Source organism: Linepithema humile, chromosome 5 (genome assembly GCF_040581485.1).
Source record: "Linepithema humile isolate Giens D197 chromosome 5, Lhum_UNIL_v1.0, whole genome shotgun sequence".
Taxonomy (NCBI): Eukaryota; Metazoa; Arthropoda; class Insecta; order Hymenoptera; family Formicidae; genus Linepithema; species Linepithema humile.
In genome coordinates, this window is record NC_090132.1 from 15021549 (window position 1) to 15034900 (window position 13352).

The window sequence follows — 13352 nt, forward strand, 5'->3', positions numbered from 1 at the left end:
ATAAGAATTTCAACGCGCTCACTTTGAACAATTTATCGCTCACCGAAATTGAACATGTGCAAATTTATCTTGAGCGTGAGAAGTTCGCCAAAGCGGTTCGCACGATTCTTCTCGCTTACTTCCGCGTGCCTCACGAAACAGAATCGCCTGTCAAAGAACTAGTTTCATTGCAACAGAATGCATAACGGCTTTTACTCATTTCCCCTAATTATTCAAGCGTTATGCAAGGCGAATATCGTCGTCGTCGTCGGCGCAATACAGATTAATCTCGGCCGCGAGATGTGCATTACCTACCAGCGATCTGCGTGAGATATCCGCGGAAACTTTCTAAAAGTCGGTCCGATCGAATCGCACGATTATGCGACCTGAAAGTCCGCCGTCATCAATCCGCGTGCGAGAAGTGCGAGAATTCTGTGTTTACCTTTTCTTGTTCGTGCGATCGACGAGACATCACATATAGATCAATGTCCTCGCGCGGCTTCAACCGAAGAATCTTTACTTGTTTGCTGCCGCCAGCAATTTACGTGATTTATATGACATAGCCCTGGTTAGAAATCGAGCGTGGGTCAACAAAAGTTGACTCCTCCATCGTCAGCAAGAGAATCCAGTGCTCTGAGATGAGAACGTCCCGCAGGCATCTTCGCGCTTTCACTTTCGAAACAGCTGCACACGTCGGCGGTGATGCGATGCAAGATTGCTCGAAATCTTTCCCGCGACGATGATTTTTCATTCCAGTGCTCTCAAATAATGTCTTGAATCTCTCACATTTCTTTTTTTAAATAATTTTTCGATTGACTGACATATCGCTTGTTAACCAAAATTCAATATTATTTTTCTTTCATAGTTTCTTAATATTAAATATCTTTATAACTATATTAAATTAATTTCTTGTTCTGATTTGGTTAAAAATAAAATAAGATTTCTTTTATCTATTTACTTATCTATTTATGATAACGATTTGTGGAATTTTGAAGATATTATGTTATTGATAAACTAAATTCTTGTAGTAGAAGCGTATATGCATTCGATCGATACTATCGATCCATATTCGATGTTGATAAATCTTGGAAAAAAATAGAATTCAAACTATTTTGATGAAGTCAGAATTACATAATCGATATTTATAAGTCTATGACGACGATAAATCTATTACGATCGCATACAGAAATCTTGAATTAATCTGCAGAGCATGTCGCACTTCATATTCTATGCACTTTTTCAAAAAGCAATGATTATACATATATTTCCTAATAAAGTGTTAAGAACTCAATAGTCTTACACTAGTTTTATCTTAGAATAATTAGAAAATATACAACTAACGTCACAGAAATACCGATAAATTCAAGTAATAGCTGGTCAAGATAAAAAATATATATATTTGTTATCGAGAAAAAAATAATTTGAGCAAAATTAAACAATTATTCAGCTGTAACGCATATAATTTGAAATTAATATTTAAAAAATATTTAGTAATAATTAACAGTTAATGTAATGTGTATGTGTTGTATATTTATTTTTTTTAAATTCAATAATTACTTATCAGTGATGCACTTTCACCTTGTCATTACAGTTTCGACATAGTTCAAATGATAAGATACATACAAAATAAGAATATATATATTGCATAAAGGATATTTTAACGTGATCGTTGAACAATAATGAAATGAGGCAAATAGCGAATTCGGCGTGTCGGTTTTTCTCGCGCCGATCCTGGAATGAATGAACTCCCCGTTGCAATTTCACTTTCTTACAACTCGACTTGCGCAAGTCTCAAGGTTTCGCACATTGCGAAAGCCGATAGATAGAACGAGCGAGTAACCTATTCGCGAGAATCAATCTATCGTCGTCATCATGTCTCACGCTTTTTTGTGTCCTGCACTCTTTGCATAGTGCGAGATCTTTGAAAATCATGAATCTTTGCAAAATAATGTCTATACTACTTAAGGTAGTTAATGATTTCTCAATTATTCGAGATTTATTTGAAACTTTAAGAAGTAAATGTATACAATATCAGAGAGGCATTATCTGAAATTTTTTTAGAATTTTTTACTACACAGTTATAGAAATATCTTTTATTTAACATGCCATTTATTCAATGGTTTTCATAGGCTAATCAAATAAAAATCAGATAACTTTGTTTAATTAGGAAAACTACTTTCGAAGTATTTACAAAAAATTCAATATAATTAGATAAATATGTTATAAGAACCATATTTAAATTTCACGAACCACGTTATTGAATAATTTTCGTGACAAAAATGACATAATTTAATATCATGCGTGGAGAGCAGAAAGACAACAGCATTTGCATGTAGAAGATACAGTCAAACAAAAACTGTTTTGTTTGCTATTTTCTCTCACATTTTCTATAATGGTATACATGTAACTCTATTTACTTTCTATATTATTGTGCAATGATTGTACCGTTGAAACTACCTTAATTTCAAACAAATGATACGATCAACCTTCTCGGACGAAAAGTATTCGGCAAGATATACATATATATAGTAATTTCGAAAATAATTTGCTTAAAACGGAATTAGAGCTTTTTCTCACAATATTATTTATGTAAAAAAATTGCAGTAACAGCATCCTAACTTTTTCAAGTGGACAATCGGCGAGAGTAATATACGCAATTACGTTCTGGATCAGATGAGCAAAGGAGGGAATGCCGCGAAATCGCTTAAATGGCCTGGTAGAGGCCATTGCCAAAAGTGAAACCGATGCTGCCAAAACCGGATAAATATTGTCGACAGTGCTCCACTAAGGAGGTCACTTTCGAGTCGTGTTTCGAGTCATCGTACGTGAGATGCATAACGAGACAAACACACTCATCTCCGCAGTAGGAACTCTGTGAAAGATAAAAAGTCACAAAGACGGGATCACTTTCTTCGGGAAGAGAGATATTCGGCGTTTTCGGTTGCGAAAGTGACGTGAAAATAAATTATTTACGATCAATCAATTAATTCAACACGCGAAGCATCATGAAAGTTGACATTTATTATCGGAAGAAATTTCATATGAATTTACTGTTTTACGCAGAATCACTCTCTTTGAGTATTTTACAGTAATTGTGTGAAGTTTGAACATCTCTAAATATTTCTTACGAGCATTTTACCATTGCAACGATGCCAATCGTCAAAGATAGGTAGAAATGTAATTTATGTATTGCGCGTTGCTAGTTCAATTACATGAATGAGCTTCCGTTATTACGGGATATCTATATAGCGTGCGATACTAGATACTAATAGCGTATCCGATATGTCTTTATCATAACGAACGAATTATCGTCACACGTCAAACGTCATCTGTCATCGTCGTTGCGTGGAAATATCGCGGTGAACGACAACAGGCCGACGACGCAGGCAGGGATAATAGAAAATCAGCGGCAGCCGGTGCCAAGGACGGGCAGTTCTCTGGCGGTTTCGTAACTCGTGAAAGTCTGCACGGGGGACAGTGACCTCAGCCTCCCTCTTCCTCTCGCGCTTCCTCTCCCCCAACACCTCCTGTATATCTCCTCCCTCGTCTCCCCCGCATTACTCGTGCCCCTTCCTCGTGCCGAGCGCCTTCAACTGCGAACGCGTCCCACGGTTCTCCACGATGATCGCTTGTGCATTTAAAAGGACCTTAAAGCTATCTGACGAAGCAGCCAGCTTTCCCTGAAGTCAGCCAGAAACCGCGATGGCGGGCTCTCTCTTTCTTTCTCCCTACCACGTTCCTGTGCACTCCGCACCCGACCCCGAGGAAATCTTTCGAGGTCCGAAAGGTCAGTGAAAGGCTGGGCCTTATGTAGGAAGCTAACACGTGCCGAACTCGGATTGCGCGTACAAGAGGAATACCGGCTCGGTTGTAATCATTACTAAAGTCCACTTTTCCACATTGCGAAAAATTTTCAAGGTCACGTAGATGCAATCGAAAACCTCAGTGTAGGATACTTGACAAAAAATTGATTTAAAGCAATGATATATTGATGTGTTTATGTGTTAAGATATAGAACGATTTACGAGTTGTGATGTATCTTTTATATAATTCATAAAAAATACATCTTATGTGGATTTTATATATTAATGGGTCAAATGATATGTATTTCAGGTGGTGCATTTACGGCAAAGGCTAGACAATGCAGTGAGTAGTTCGAGGGATCGAGTTTTTCCTCTGGATGCAACGCTGACTATGATTCAAACCCTCATAGACTGCGATGAGTTCCAAGATATCGCCACATTGAGGGTATGTAAACTTTACTTTTCCTTTTATAATAAAGTATACGTAACTTTCTATAATTTTGGACAATATGTATATTAATATTTCTGGCAATATACAAATACCAAAATAAATTCTTTCATAACGAAACATTTTTCGGATAGAATACAAGCATAATCAACCCATTTAATTAGTTAAATAATTAATTTTCTTAATTGATGGTTTTTGTTTAAACATCCTTTAATTAAAGAGATAAAAATACACACAATATAACATAATAGTTAACTTTAATCTCGAACAAACTGTCACGCTCGAAGGCATAAATACTGCTTGCGTTACAGAACTTGGATGAGCTGCTGGACCATAATTCAGACTTAAGTGAAAAGCTGTGTCAGATAGGAGACAGCATAGTGTACAAGTTGGTGCAGTGGACCAAAAGGTTACCGTTTTACCTTGAGCTGCCGGTCGAAGTTCACACGAGGCTGCTCACTCACAAGTGGCATGAACTTCTTGTGCTGACCACCTCTGCTTACCAAGCGATGCACGGTCAGCATAGGCTAAATGTCGGTACCGATGGGACGAGTGCAGATTTTATGCAAGAAGTAATTAAATTATATACAATTTTAATATAAACTTTTATCGAAAATGTTTAACTTTTTTTTTTTTTAACATTAAATGTAATCCAATTAGTGATATTTTTTGAACAAACCCAAATCCGTACTAATTCGCAATTTCTTTGCGATTAGGTAACGAACAACATGTATACGTTGCAAACGTGCCTAACCAGCATGATGGGTCGGCCGATAACCATGGACCAATTGCGGCAAGACGTAGGGCTCATGGTGGAAAAAATCACGTATGTCACATTAATGTTCAGGCGGGTGAGGCTACGGATGGAAGAGTACGTCTGCCTAAAAGTAATCACTATGCTCTCACAAGGTATGTACTTTCACTGAGTTAGCCGGTCCGCGTCTGTTATTATCGCGTTGTCTTTAATTCCCTTGATTATATGTTACGAACGATATTTAATAATATGAATATATCTTTTTCCCAACGCTACAATTGGAGACGTGAAAAGTAAGTCCAAAATACTTTCTCAAAGTGCCCGTGTATACGCATTTTTCCGCTCGTAGAATCAATGTAAATTTTTTCGTCGTATAAAATTCACATTTTCTTTTTTTAATGGATTATTATCGTTTAATGTATAAAAAATAATTTATAAAGAAAATTAAAAACTTGAAAACAATTAAAATAGAGAAATTCTCTCGTAATTATACAACAATTTGATGCTTTGAATTTTCTAAAAATGTATTGGATATCACACTCTTCACACGTTTAATTTCATCTCGTTTGTCTTCGTTAGCACGAGGAGGTACACTGGAATTAGAACAGATACAAGAACGATATATGAGCTGTCTGCGAAGTTTCGTCGAGCACAGCGCGCCTCAGCAACCGAGCCGATTTCATGATCTTCTCGTCAGATTGCCCGAAGTAAGTGTTTAAAAGAAATATATGAAACGTGACGAATTTTTAGGGCAAACTACTAATAGAATTTTTTTCATTTAGTTGGATGTAATTTTTTCTTTTATCGAATTTAATTCAAGTTTCTAAACACGTTTGATTGACTCTAGGAAACAACTATTCTTCATTACTTTGAGCAATAATAATTTTGATTTGAATTATATTTCTCGATGTAAAAAGTATCGTAAAACATCGTAAAATGATCTTTTTTAAATGGAATGCATTTGTTTATTATATTACAGGTACAATCGGCGGCGGCTTTACTACTCGAGAGTAAAATGTTCTACGTTCCTTTCCTATTAAATTCAGCAATTCAAAGATAGTAAATAAACAAAGTGACGATAAACGAAGCTGAATACCTATACACATACTATGCATATATTATAAATATATACACACAGAAAAGTAAAAGAACCGAACAAACAGACAACAAACGACAAGCGAACGGACAAATGAAGAAAAAAGAGCCCGATAAGAAAGAAAGGGGAATGGAGCCGAATGGAGAAAGGCTTTGTTTGTGTATGTATAATAAATATATAAAAGTATATATATATACACATATATATACATAGTATATGTATATATATATACATATAAATAATATAAATAATATAAATGTGTGTGTTCGTTGCGTTGTACAAACGAAGGAGGAACAGAAGGTGAGAAAGGAATCGAAACGAAAAGAAACGAAAAGAACCGTGGACGATAGAAAGTAACCACGTCGGGACAGCGAAAGAGGTAGGAATGGATAAGTGAGAAAGAGAAACGATTTATATAAAATATTAAAGAAAGAATATAAAAGTTAGAGAGCGAGAGAGCGTGAGCGAGAGAGGGAGAGAAAGGGAGGGAGAGAAAGAAAGCGCGCCACCTCGAGATGGGTAATCAATCGAGGAGGGAACTGAACTTTTTTATCGAAACTAAAAGACTATAATAATATATTTCTGTACGCAAACGTACCGCGCAACTACGTCATTGTGTGTTCACATTGCATAATCTGATCGATAAAATAAGACTCTCGTTACGTACCGCTCACCGTAGGCCACCTATTACTACTACTACTACTATTACCACTACTGTTACTATTACCACCACTTTCTACTACTACTGCTCCCGAAATTAAGGAGAAAAAAAATAAACAACAGCAGACATCTCACGATACGACTGACTGAAGGATGAATAGTCCGGATCGATCGGCCGACCGATGATCGACGACGCGTTATTGTCATCTCAGCTCGACATGGAATCATCTCACGAGCTACGATCAAATATATTAACACGCGTCCACGTACACACACACACGCGCGCGTGCGCGTGTATCATACATACACTGAACACACATATATCTTCTAAATGCCTGCCACAAACCTCGCCACGACGTATCGACGTGATCTTCTCCTCGCAATTGTCGTTCGCCATCATGCGCGAAATATTATGACGTGAGTAAAGGGTGTGATACTACCGCAATTATTAACCCTCTTCTCCCCGATACTACTGCACGTACACATCGTCGACAGGAGTCTGTTGTAAGTCTTCAGAATATCGATCACGTAAATCTATCCATGAAATGGAGCGATGAAAAGTGCAAAATGTCACGCCGGACTCGCGATTGTTTTCGGCGTGAAATTGTAGAACGGAAGCCGCGTGAAATCGAAGAGTAAAATATAGAAAGATTTATTGATCGATGTCCGGATAGCGAATGTAACCTGACCGCGAGAAGAGGAGCCACGAGAAAACAGAACTGTACGTAAAAACTTCGGTATACTCGGTGTCTTATCCGTACCTCACATCTGGATGCGAGTATTTATTAAGTACGTATTTTTCGTACGTATATGTTCTACGACGGTCATCAAGTCTTCATTATCATCGTCTTCGTCGTCGTCGTCGCCGCCGCCGCCGTCATCGTCGTCGTCATTTAACACTCCGAAGCATGGTCCAAGCGCGCAACACTAAAGACTTTACTCTCTTGTAATATCGGTTCGTTAATTTCGACGCGACTTTTATTGTGCAAAATCATACGCATCAATCACCGGTCAATCGTTAAGGTTTTCTCACTTGCGATGCGCGTTCTTCGCACGGTCTTCGATCTTCCATTTGTGATTTTTGAAGATTGCGCAAATTTGCAGTCTCACTTGTAACGTAGAATATTTTCCACAAAGCAATTAAAGTTTAACTAAGATTTAAAGCAATCCATTAATGAACAAATATCAGTTAATTTTGAACATTAATATTGCTATAAACTCGATGTTGTTTTAACTGCTATGATTAGAAATATAAAAGTTTTTAAATGATTCGGCGATTAAATTCTAGTTGATTCTCTATTTAGTAATTTCTTCTTTTGTCATTTATAGATATCTTGTGCATAAATAGTGGTTAACATAAACGTAATAAACAGAATCAATGTCGGGACTATTTAAAAACAATGTGGTATTTTCTTTTTGTATTTTTCTTTTTATTAAATTACTATAAAAGTTAAAAAAAGAAAAATAATCGAATTATTCGTAGAACGCGCATTGTTTGTCTGATAATCGCAAGTAAAGTTACGAAGAGTGAAAAACTCATATTATTCTTGAAGCGATATTTTCATAAGATTACAATAAAAAAAAAGCGAAACATGTATATATGAAAATAAAACATGAGTGCTCGTATCTCATTTTTGCGAGGAAGTTTCACGAAATTTTGTTAAAAGCCACTATTTAAGGAACTATAAAGATCCTTGTATAAAAATCTCTTCTTTTTTATCAAATGAGATATATACTATTATCTATATATTATCTATATGCATGTGTACATGTATGTATCCGCGCAAACCGATTGTAATCAACTGCCTCGCGAAATTGGGATATCGATCGCTTCGGAATTGCCTCAATTATTTGTGGGAGCATCGTAAAATTACAGATAAGAAAAGAAAACCCGGTGACTGATGCCGCATTGACGCATCGTTCGTGTCTTGGAAGATATCGCTCCCTGTATACGCATTATAACAATTATTCCGCACACGTTCTGTCAACGTGATTGTTTCATCTTGCCTCTCCATAGAAGATATCGTTAATATGCGCTAATTACCTAATAAGCTCGTGGTCACGAGAACGACCTGGAAGATTCGACATGTTTCGTCTTCTAAGAACGTGTTAATTGCATTTTCCGTTTTTTTTTTTTTTTTTTGTTTTTTTCAAATCTCATACAAACCCTAGAATACTCCCGAAGATCGATTTCTCCCGTTACTTAATTTTAATTGTAGTTTAATTGCTCATTTTTTGACTTTTTTCGAAGATAGAATTTTACAAGAGACGAAGCAAACGATTGAAATATGCTTATAATTTATCGGCGGTGAAGTTGGTTTAAGTTGATACGGTAACAATTAACATTAAATTTGAACCTTTTTCTTATAATTATGAATCAGAAACTGTAGAAAGTTGACTTATTGATCAGAGTATACAAGTATACACTACAGTGTGGCATAAGCTTATGATTATCCCTACAAATCTATATTAGAATTCTCTTCAGAATTGTTATTAACATTAATATATGAAGCTTTATTAGTAATATCAAGTCGATATATAAATGTATAGTTGATGGTAACTACTGTATGTACAAATTATAAAAATAACATTATGACATTACATTCATTTCGATAAGCCAACTTCGCGAGTCTCGATTCATAATCATTTCCACAGATATTAATTTTAACAATTGAAATTAATTTCAAGTTTCCTATTGTACGTATTTTTTTTCTTTCACCGGCGAGTCTTCAATCGGACCCGTGGCCGCGGGCCGCACGTTCCAAAAATCAACATGAACTATAACACGGACCTTAGGCCTACTAGCCTAGGGATACTTGTCCATACTATAAGACTTAACTAAACGATGGGATACTTCATACAGTAAACGTTGTATATTATTTGACGTTAAGAAACATTAGGGGTAACGGTTCCTGTATTTCCCGGACATCATCGTACGTTCGCTTTTATGTTCAATTAGACAAGATTGCTCATGCGTGGTGAACGTTGTTAAAAAAAAAGAGAAAGAAACAAAAAGAATTAGGAAGATTGATTGAAAATTTGTGATCATTGGCGGACAAAATGAAAAGCCGATTCTGCAATTTAGATTGATTTGATTGCTTTTTAGTTAACTTTAATGAAATCGGATACGCTTAAATTGAACGCAATTCTAGTACTGCATGTTCTTTTGGTTGAAAACCCGTATAGATCTCATACTAGTAGTAAATATTCTAACGGTAGAAGAATAGATCTGTTTTTTTTAGCTGCACTTTTCTGTTTGTCGTTGTCCTTAGAATATTCCTTCTTACTTTTATCTCCTTTTCCATTACTTTTCTCTAAGATTCTACGCACAATAGAAAAAAAATTAGAAATAGGAATAAATATTTTTAACATATAACTATTTTTATATAAATTTATAAAGTAAGCCGATTTCATACACGAAGCATCAATTTTTCTGTAAACGAAATTTATCAAATATTAAGCAATTGTTTTAAATATTTAATTTCTATTTTACATTAAATATTCCATTTTCAACATTTACTTCTATTGCTAATATTTTCTCTATTATGCGCAGGGCCGAAGAAATTTTTTGTGTCACGTCTTATTTATTGATATACATATGAGTGGCAGAGTGTTATCGTCAATCGCGAGAGAAAAGAGTTGTGAGACACAGCTTCAAGTTCGATTATTCTATGTAAATTATAAATATCTATATATACATATATATATGCATTTTTATATAGATGTTTATAATATTTATATTGCAGTATTTTTCAGGACTGTCTCTACTCCTTTCGTCTATTCTTCTGATTTTTGTAATTATTCTGTAAATTAATCTCATTATTCAATAATTTCGATGATTAAGAATGTGAAGGGAATTTGGCAAATTAAACTTTCAGGATAAACGAGATGAAATGAGTTTCTCTTCAGGCAATTTTAATAGCTATGATTAGAAGTTAAAGTTTAATTTAATATCTAGTTAGTAGTTAATTTTGAAAATTTAGTCTCGAAAGTACTTAATTCTGAAAATCAAATAGTTTTAAATGCAAGAAAAGTGTAAATATAATAAAACAGAATGTTGTGTAAAGCATTCCTTTAGTGAGCAATACTCCTTTAAAAATATAGTTAAAAGGTCGAAGGACAAAAGGAGTAATAATCGTGCCGGGACATTTTGTACATATATTTTGTAAAAGAAAAGAAAAGTGCACCGATGTCTGGGAGTACAGCAACTGCTTACGGGAGAGCTAAAGCGTTGGATCAGCAAGACTTAGGGCATTATATTACAAAGAGTATTATTATGCCCAACCTTTTAATATTTAAGTGCGAGTGAGAGTCTATCGAGCAAAAGAAAGAAAGAAAGATAGAGAAAAAGAAATCTAATAAAAAAGAAAAAAAACAAAAAAAAAACGGCAAAAACCAGTACGCGCCTCTCGTTTGTGGGTTCAACTTTGTGTACATATTAGGTCTGTTTTTTATAGCTGAACTGGCTGCACTAGTTCAGAGTTTATCTTTCTCCTTCCAATGTGGAGGGAAAAAGATAAACTCTGAACTAGTACAGCCAGTTCAACTATAAAGAACAGACCTATTGTATGTACGAAACGTTTAATAATAACTCTGTTGAAAGTACTAGTCCTGTCTTTGTATAATTCCGTATTGAATATCTGTGCTCTCTCGCGAAGATTGCAAGCGACGTCGTCGTCGTATTTCGCCAAATTACGAATAAGTGAACGAACGTGTCCGCAATAGTTTTTTTTTTTCACATTCTGTGTGTTCCATTGTCTCGCATTTTCACCGGCATGTAGGATACGAATTTAACACGCACGTTATTGCAATATCTCTTCCATGAGATCATTTGAATTGCTCAATGTTAAAAAAAAAAGAAAAAAAAGAAACGTAACTTCCCAAATATATTTTTTCTACGATCTATTTCGAGTATTTGTAGCTAAAATTAAAATAAAACTTAAAAAATTATTTGATTCGAATTTTAATGAAAAAAAAAAATTGTTTCACTTCTAAATGAAGCGAATCTCTATTTTGATTTCGCGAAGATTGTATTCGTGATAAAATTATTCCTTTAACATTGATCAATTTGCTACAACCATAACTGTAATAAACACTGTGAAAACATCCATGGAATTGCTTAATCAGATCTGTCGCTATTTAAGCACAGATCGCATCAGTCTTGGTGCTACACAACCCTAGTGCCTTGTTGCATTTAATTAATTTGCCGGTGCTGAAGTTTTTATAATTAGCGTAAAACTTGATTTTACTCAACAGTTACGTCTATTAGCATAATTTCTTTTTTAATTTTTCACGCCTCACTTTCGTACGAGAACTATGCATATTGCGTTCACGTTCCTTCGCTTCCTTTCGATCGGAATCGGCGCGCGTCTCTTACTGTCGATTACATTGAAAAGGGCACAAAAAGAAATGCAAACGTTTAACCCAGAAACGACGGTCAGGAAGAGAAGCACGAAGCGCCGGATTGACTAGGAGAAGTGGGAGAGAGATACTTTTTCAATGAGTGAGTCAAAAGTTACCAGTTTCTACCTACCTACCTACGTTTAGGAGGAAGCACGTTTTTATTATCTCGTTTACCTTCGATTATATTCCTTTTGTAACTGAGATTTCGGCGCCACCGCGTGAACCGTCGCTTTGTCAGGAACCGAATGTCGTCCTTTGTGATGTCGAAAGTGTCTTGTTGATATCCATTTTGCGGTAAATTTCCTCGATATAGTGTGTACTGAGAGATATATAAAATGTACTTTTCGATTTCATGAGTTTTCATCCGCGGCGAAAAGCGTAGTGATAAAAATCATTTATCAGTCAAATGATAAAAATTGTTGGTGCAATGTTCTACTTTCTGTTAACAGAATGTCCTACGCATTTCGGAGCAAATACTTTGCGATATTTTGTATATAGATTTCATTATAGATACGCGCGATACGCGCGCGCACGAGTATATCTAACGGTTGATGAAGATTGCAGATTTCGATTTCACTGATAAAATCATTTCATTCGACGTACTTATTAATATCGGCTGATTGTGATATCAATCAAATTCCTATAATATAAAAAGAAATTACGTTCAACAAGAGTGAACTCATTTATTGCATTTGTTACTATTAGAATTCCATTACGAAATTGTGATTTCTTATATTTCAGAATGTAATGCGAATTACATAATAAGTCGTGATACATTTTATAAAGTTAATGAAATTATTAACGGATGAGTAGACGCGTGTGTGCAAAAAGTATTTGTAATTTCATTAGAGCAAGCAAGCACAATACGTGATATAATTCGACTCGGTCAAAGGCTTTCGGTTCCGAACAAAACAGACAGAATTGCACGCGTGGCGTGTGAACCCTCTTGTATTTTTATGAATAAATAAGATATTTAAAGAAGAAAAAAAAAAAGTAAATCTGAAGTCTGTTTGGAGATGCCTTTCATAGGGATTATAAATGTAGATAATATATTATACATAATGAACATAAATACACTATATTATTATATATAAATATATATATATATATATATAAATAGTAAGAAGTAAATAGAATTATTATATATATATATGATGAAAATAATATTATTACGAGTAAATAAACTGATTAAAGATTAATAAAAAAAAA

The 13352-nt window shown here is 35.0% G+C and overlaps 1 protein-coding gene across 6 annotated transcripts in view; it reads left to right on the forward strand.

The window, feature by feature from the left end:
• The window catches only part of Hr4 (Hormone receptor 4), a 168137-nt gene extending 154875 nt beyond the window's left edge, over nucleotides 1-13262 (forward strand). For 4 of the 6 annotated variants that reach the window (XM_067355459.1, XM_012360339.2, XM_067355458.1 and 1 more), the window contains 5 exons: nucleotides 4093-4227; nucleotides 4542-4802; nucleotides 4947-5139; nucleotides 5564-5691; nucleotides 5964-13262. In XM_067355459.1, coding sequence (XP_067211560.1) covers nucleotides 4093-4227; nucleotides 4542-4802; nucleotides 4947-5139; nucleotides 5564-5691; nucleotides 5964-6044 — 798 coding nt within the window. In that variant the 3' untranslated portion in view covers nucleotides 6045-13262. Of the gene's footprint in view, nucleotides 1-4092; nucleotides 4228-4541; nucleotides 4803-4946; nucleotides 5278-5563; nucleotides 5692-5963 lie in introns of those variants that run through there. The other 2 variants (XR_010890312.1, XR_010890313.1) reach the window with 2 other exon arrangements.
• The last annotated feature ends 90 nt before the right edge of the window (nucleotides 13263-13352 follow it).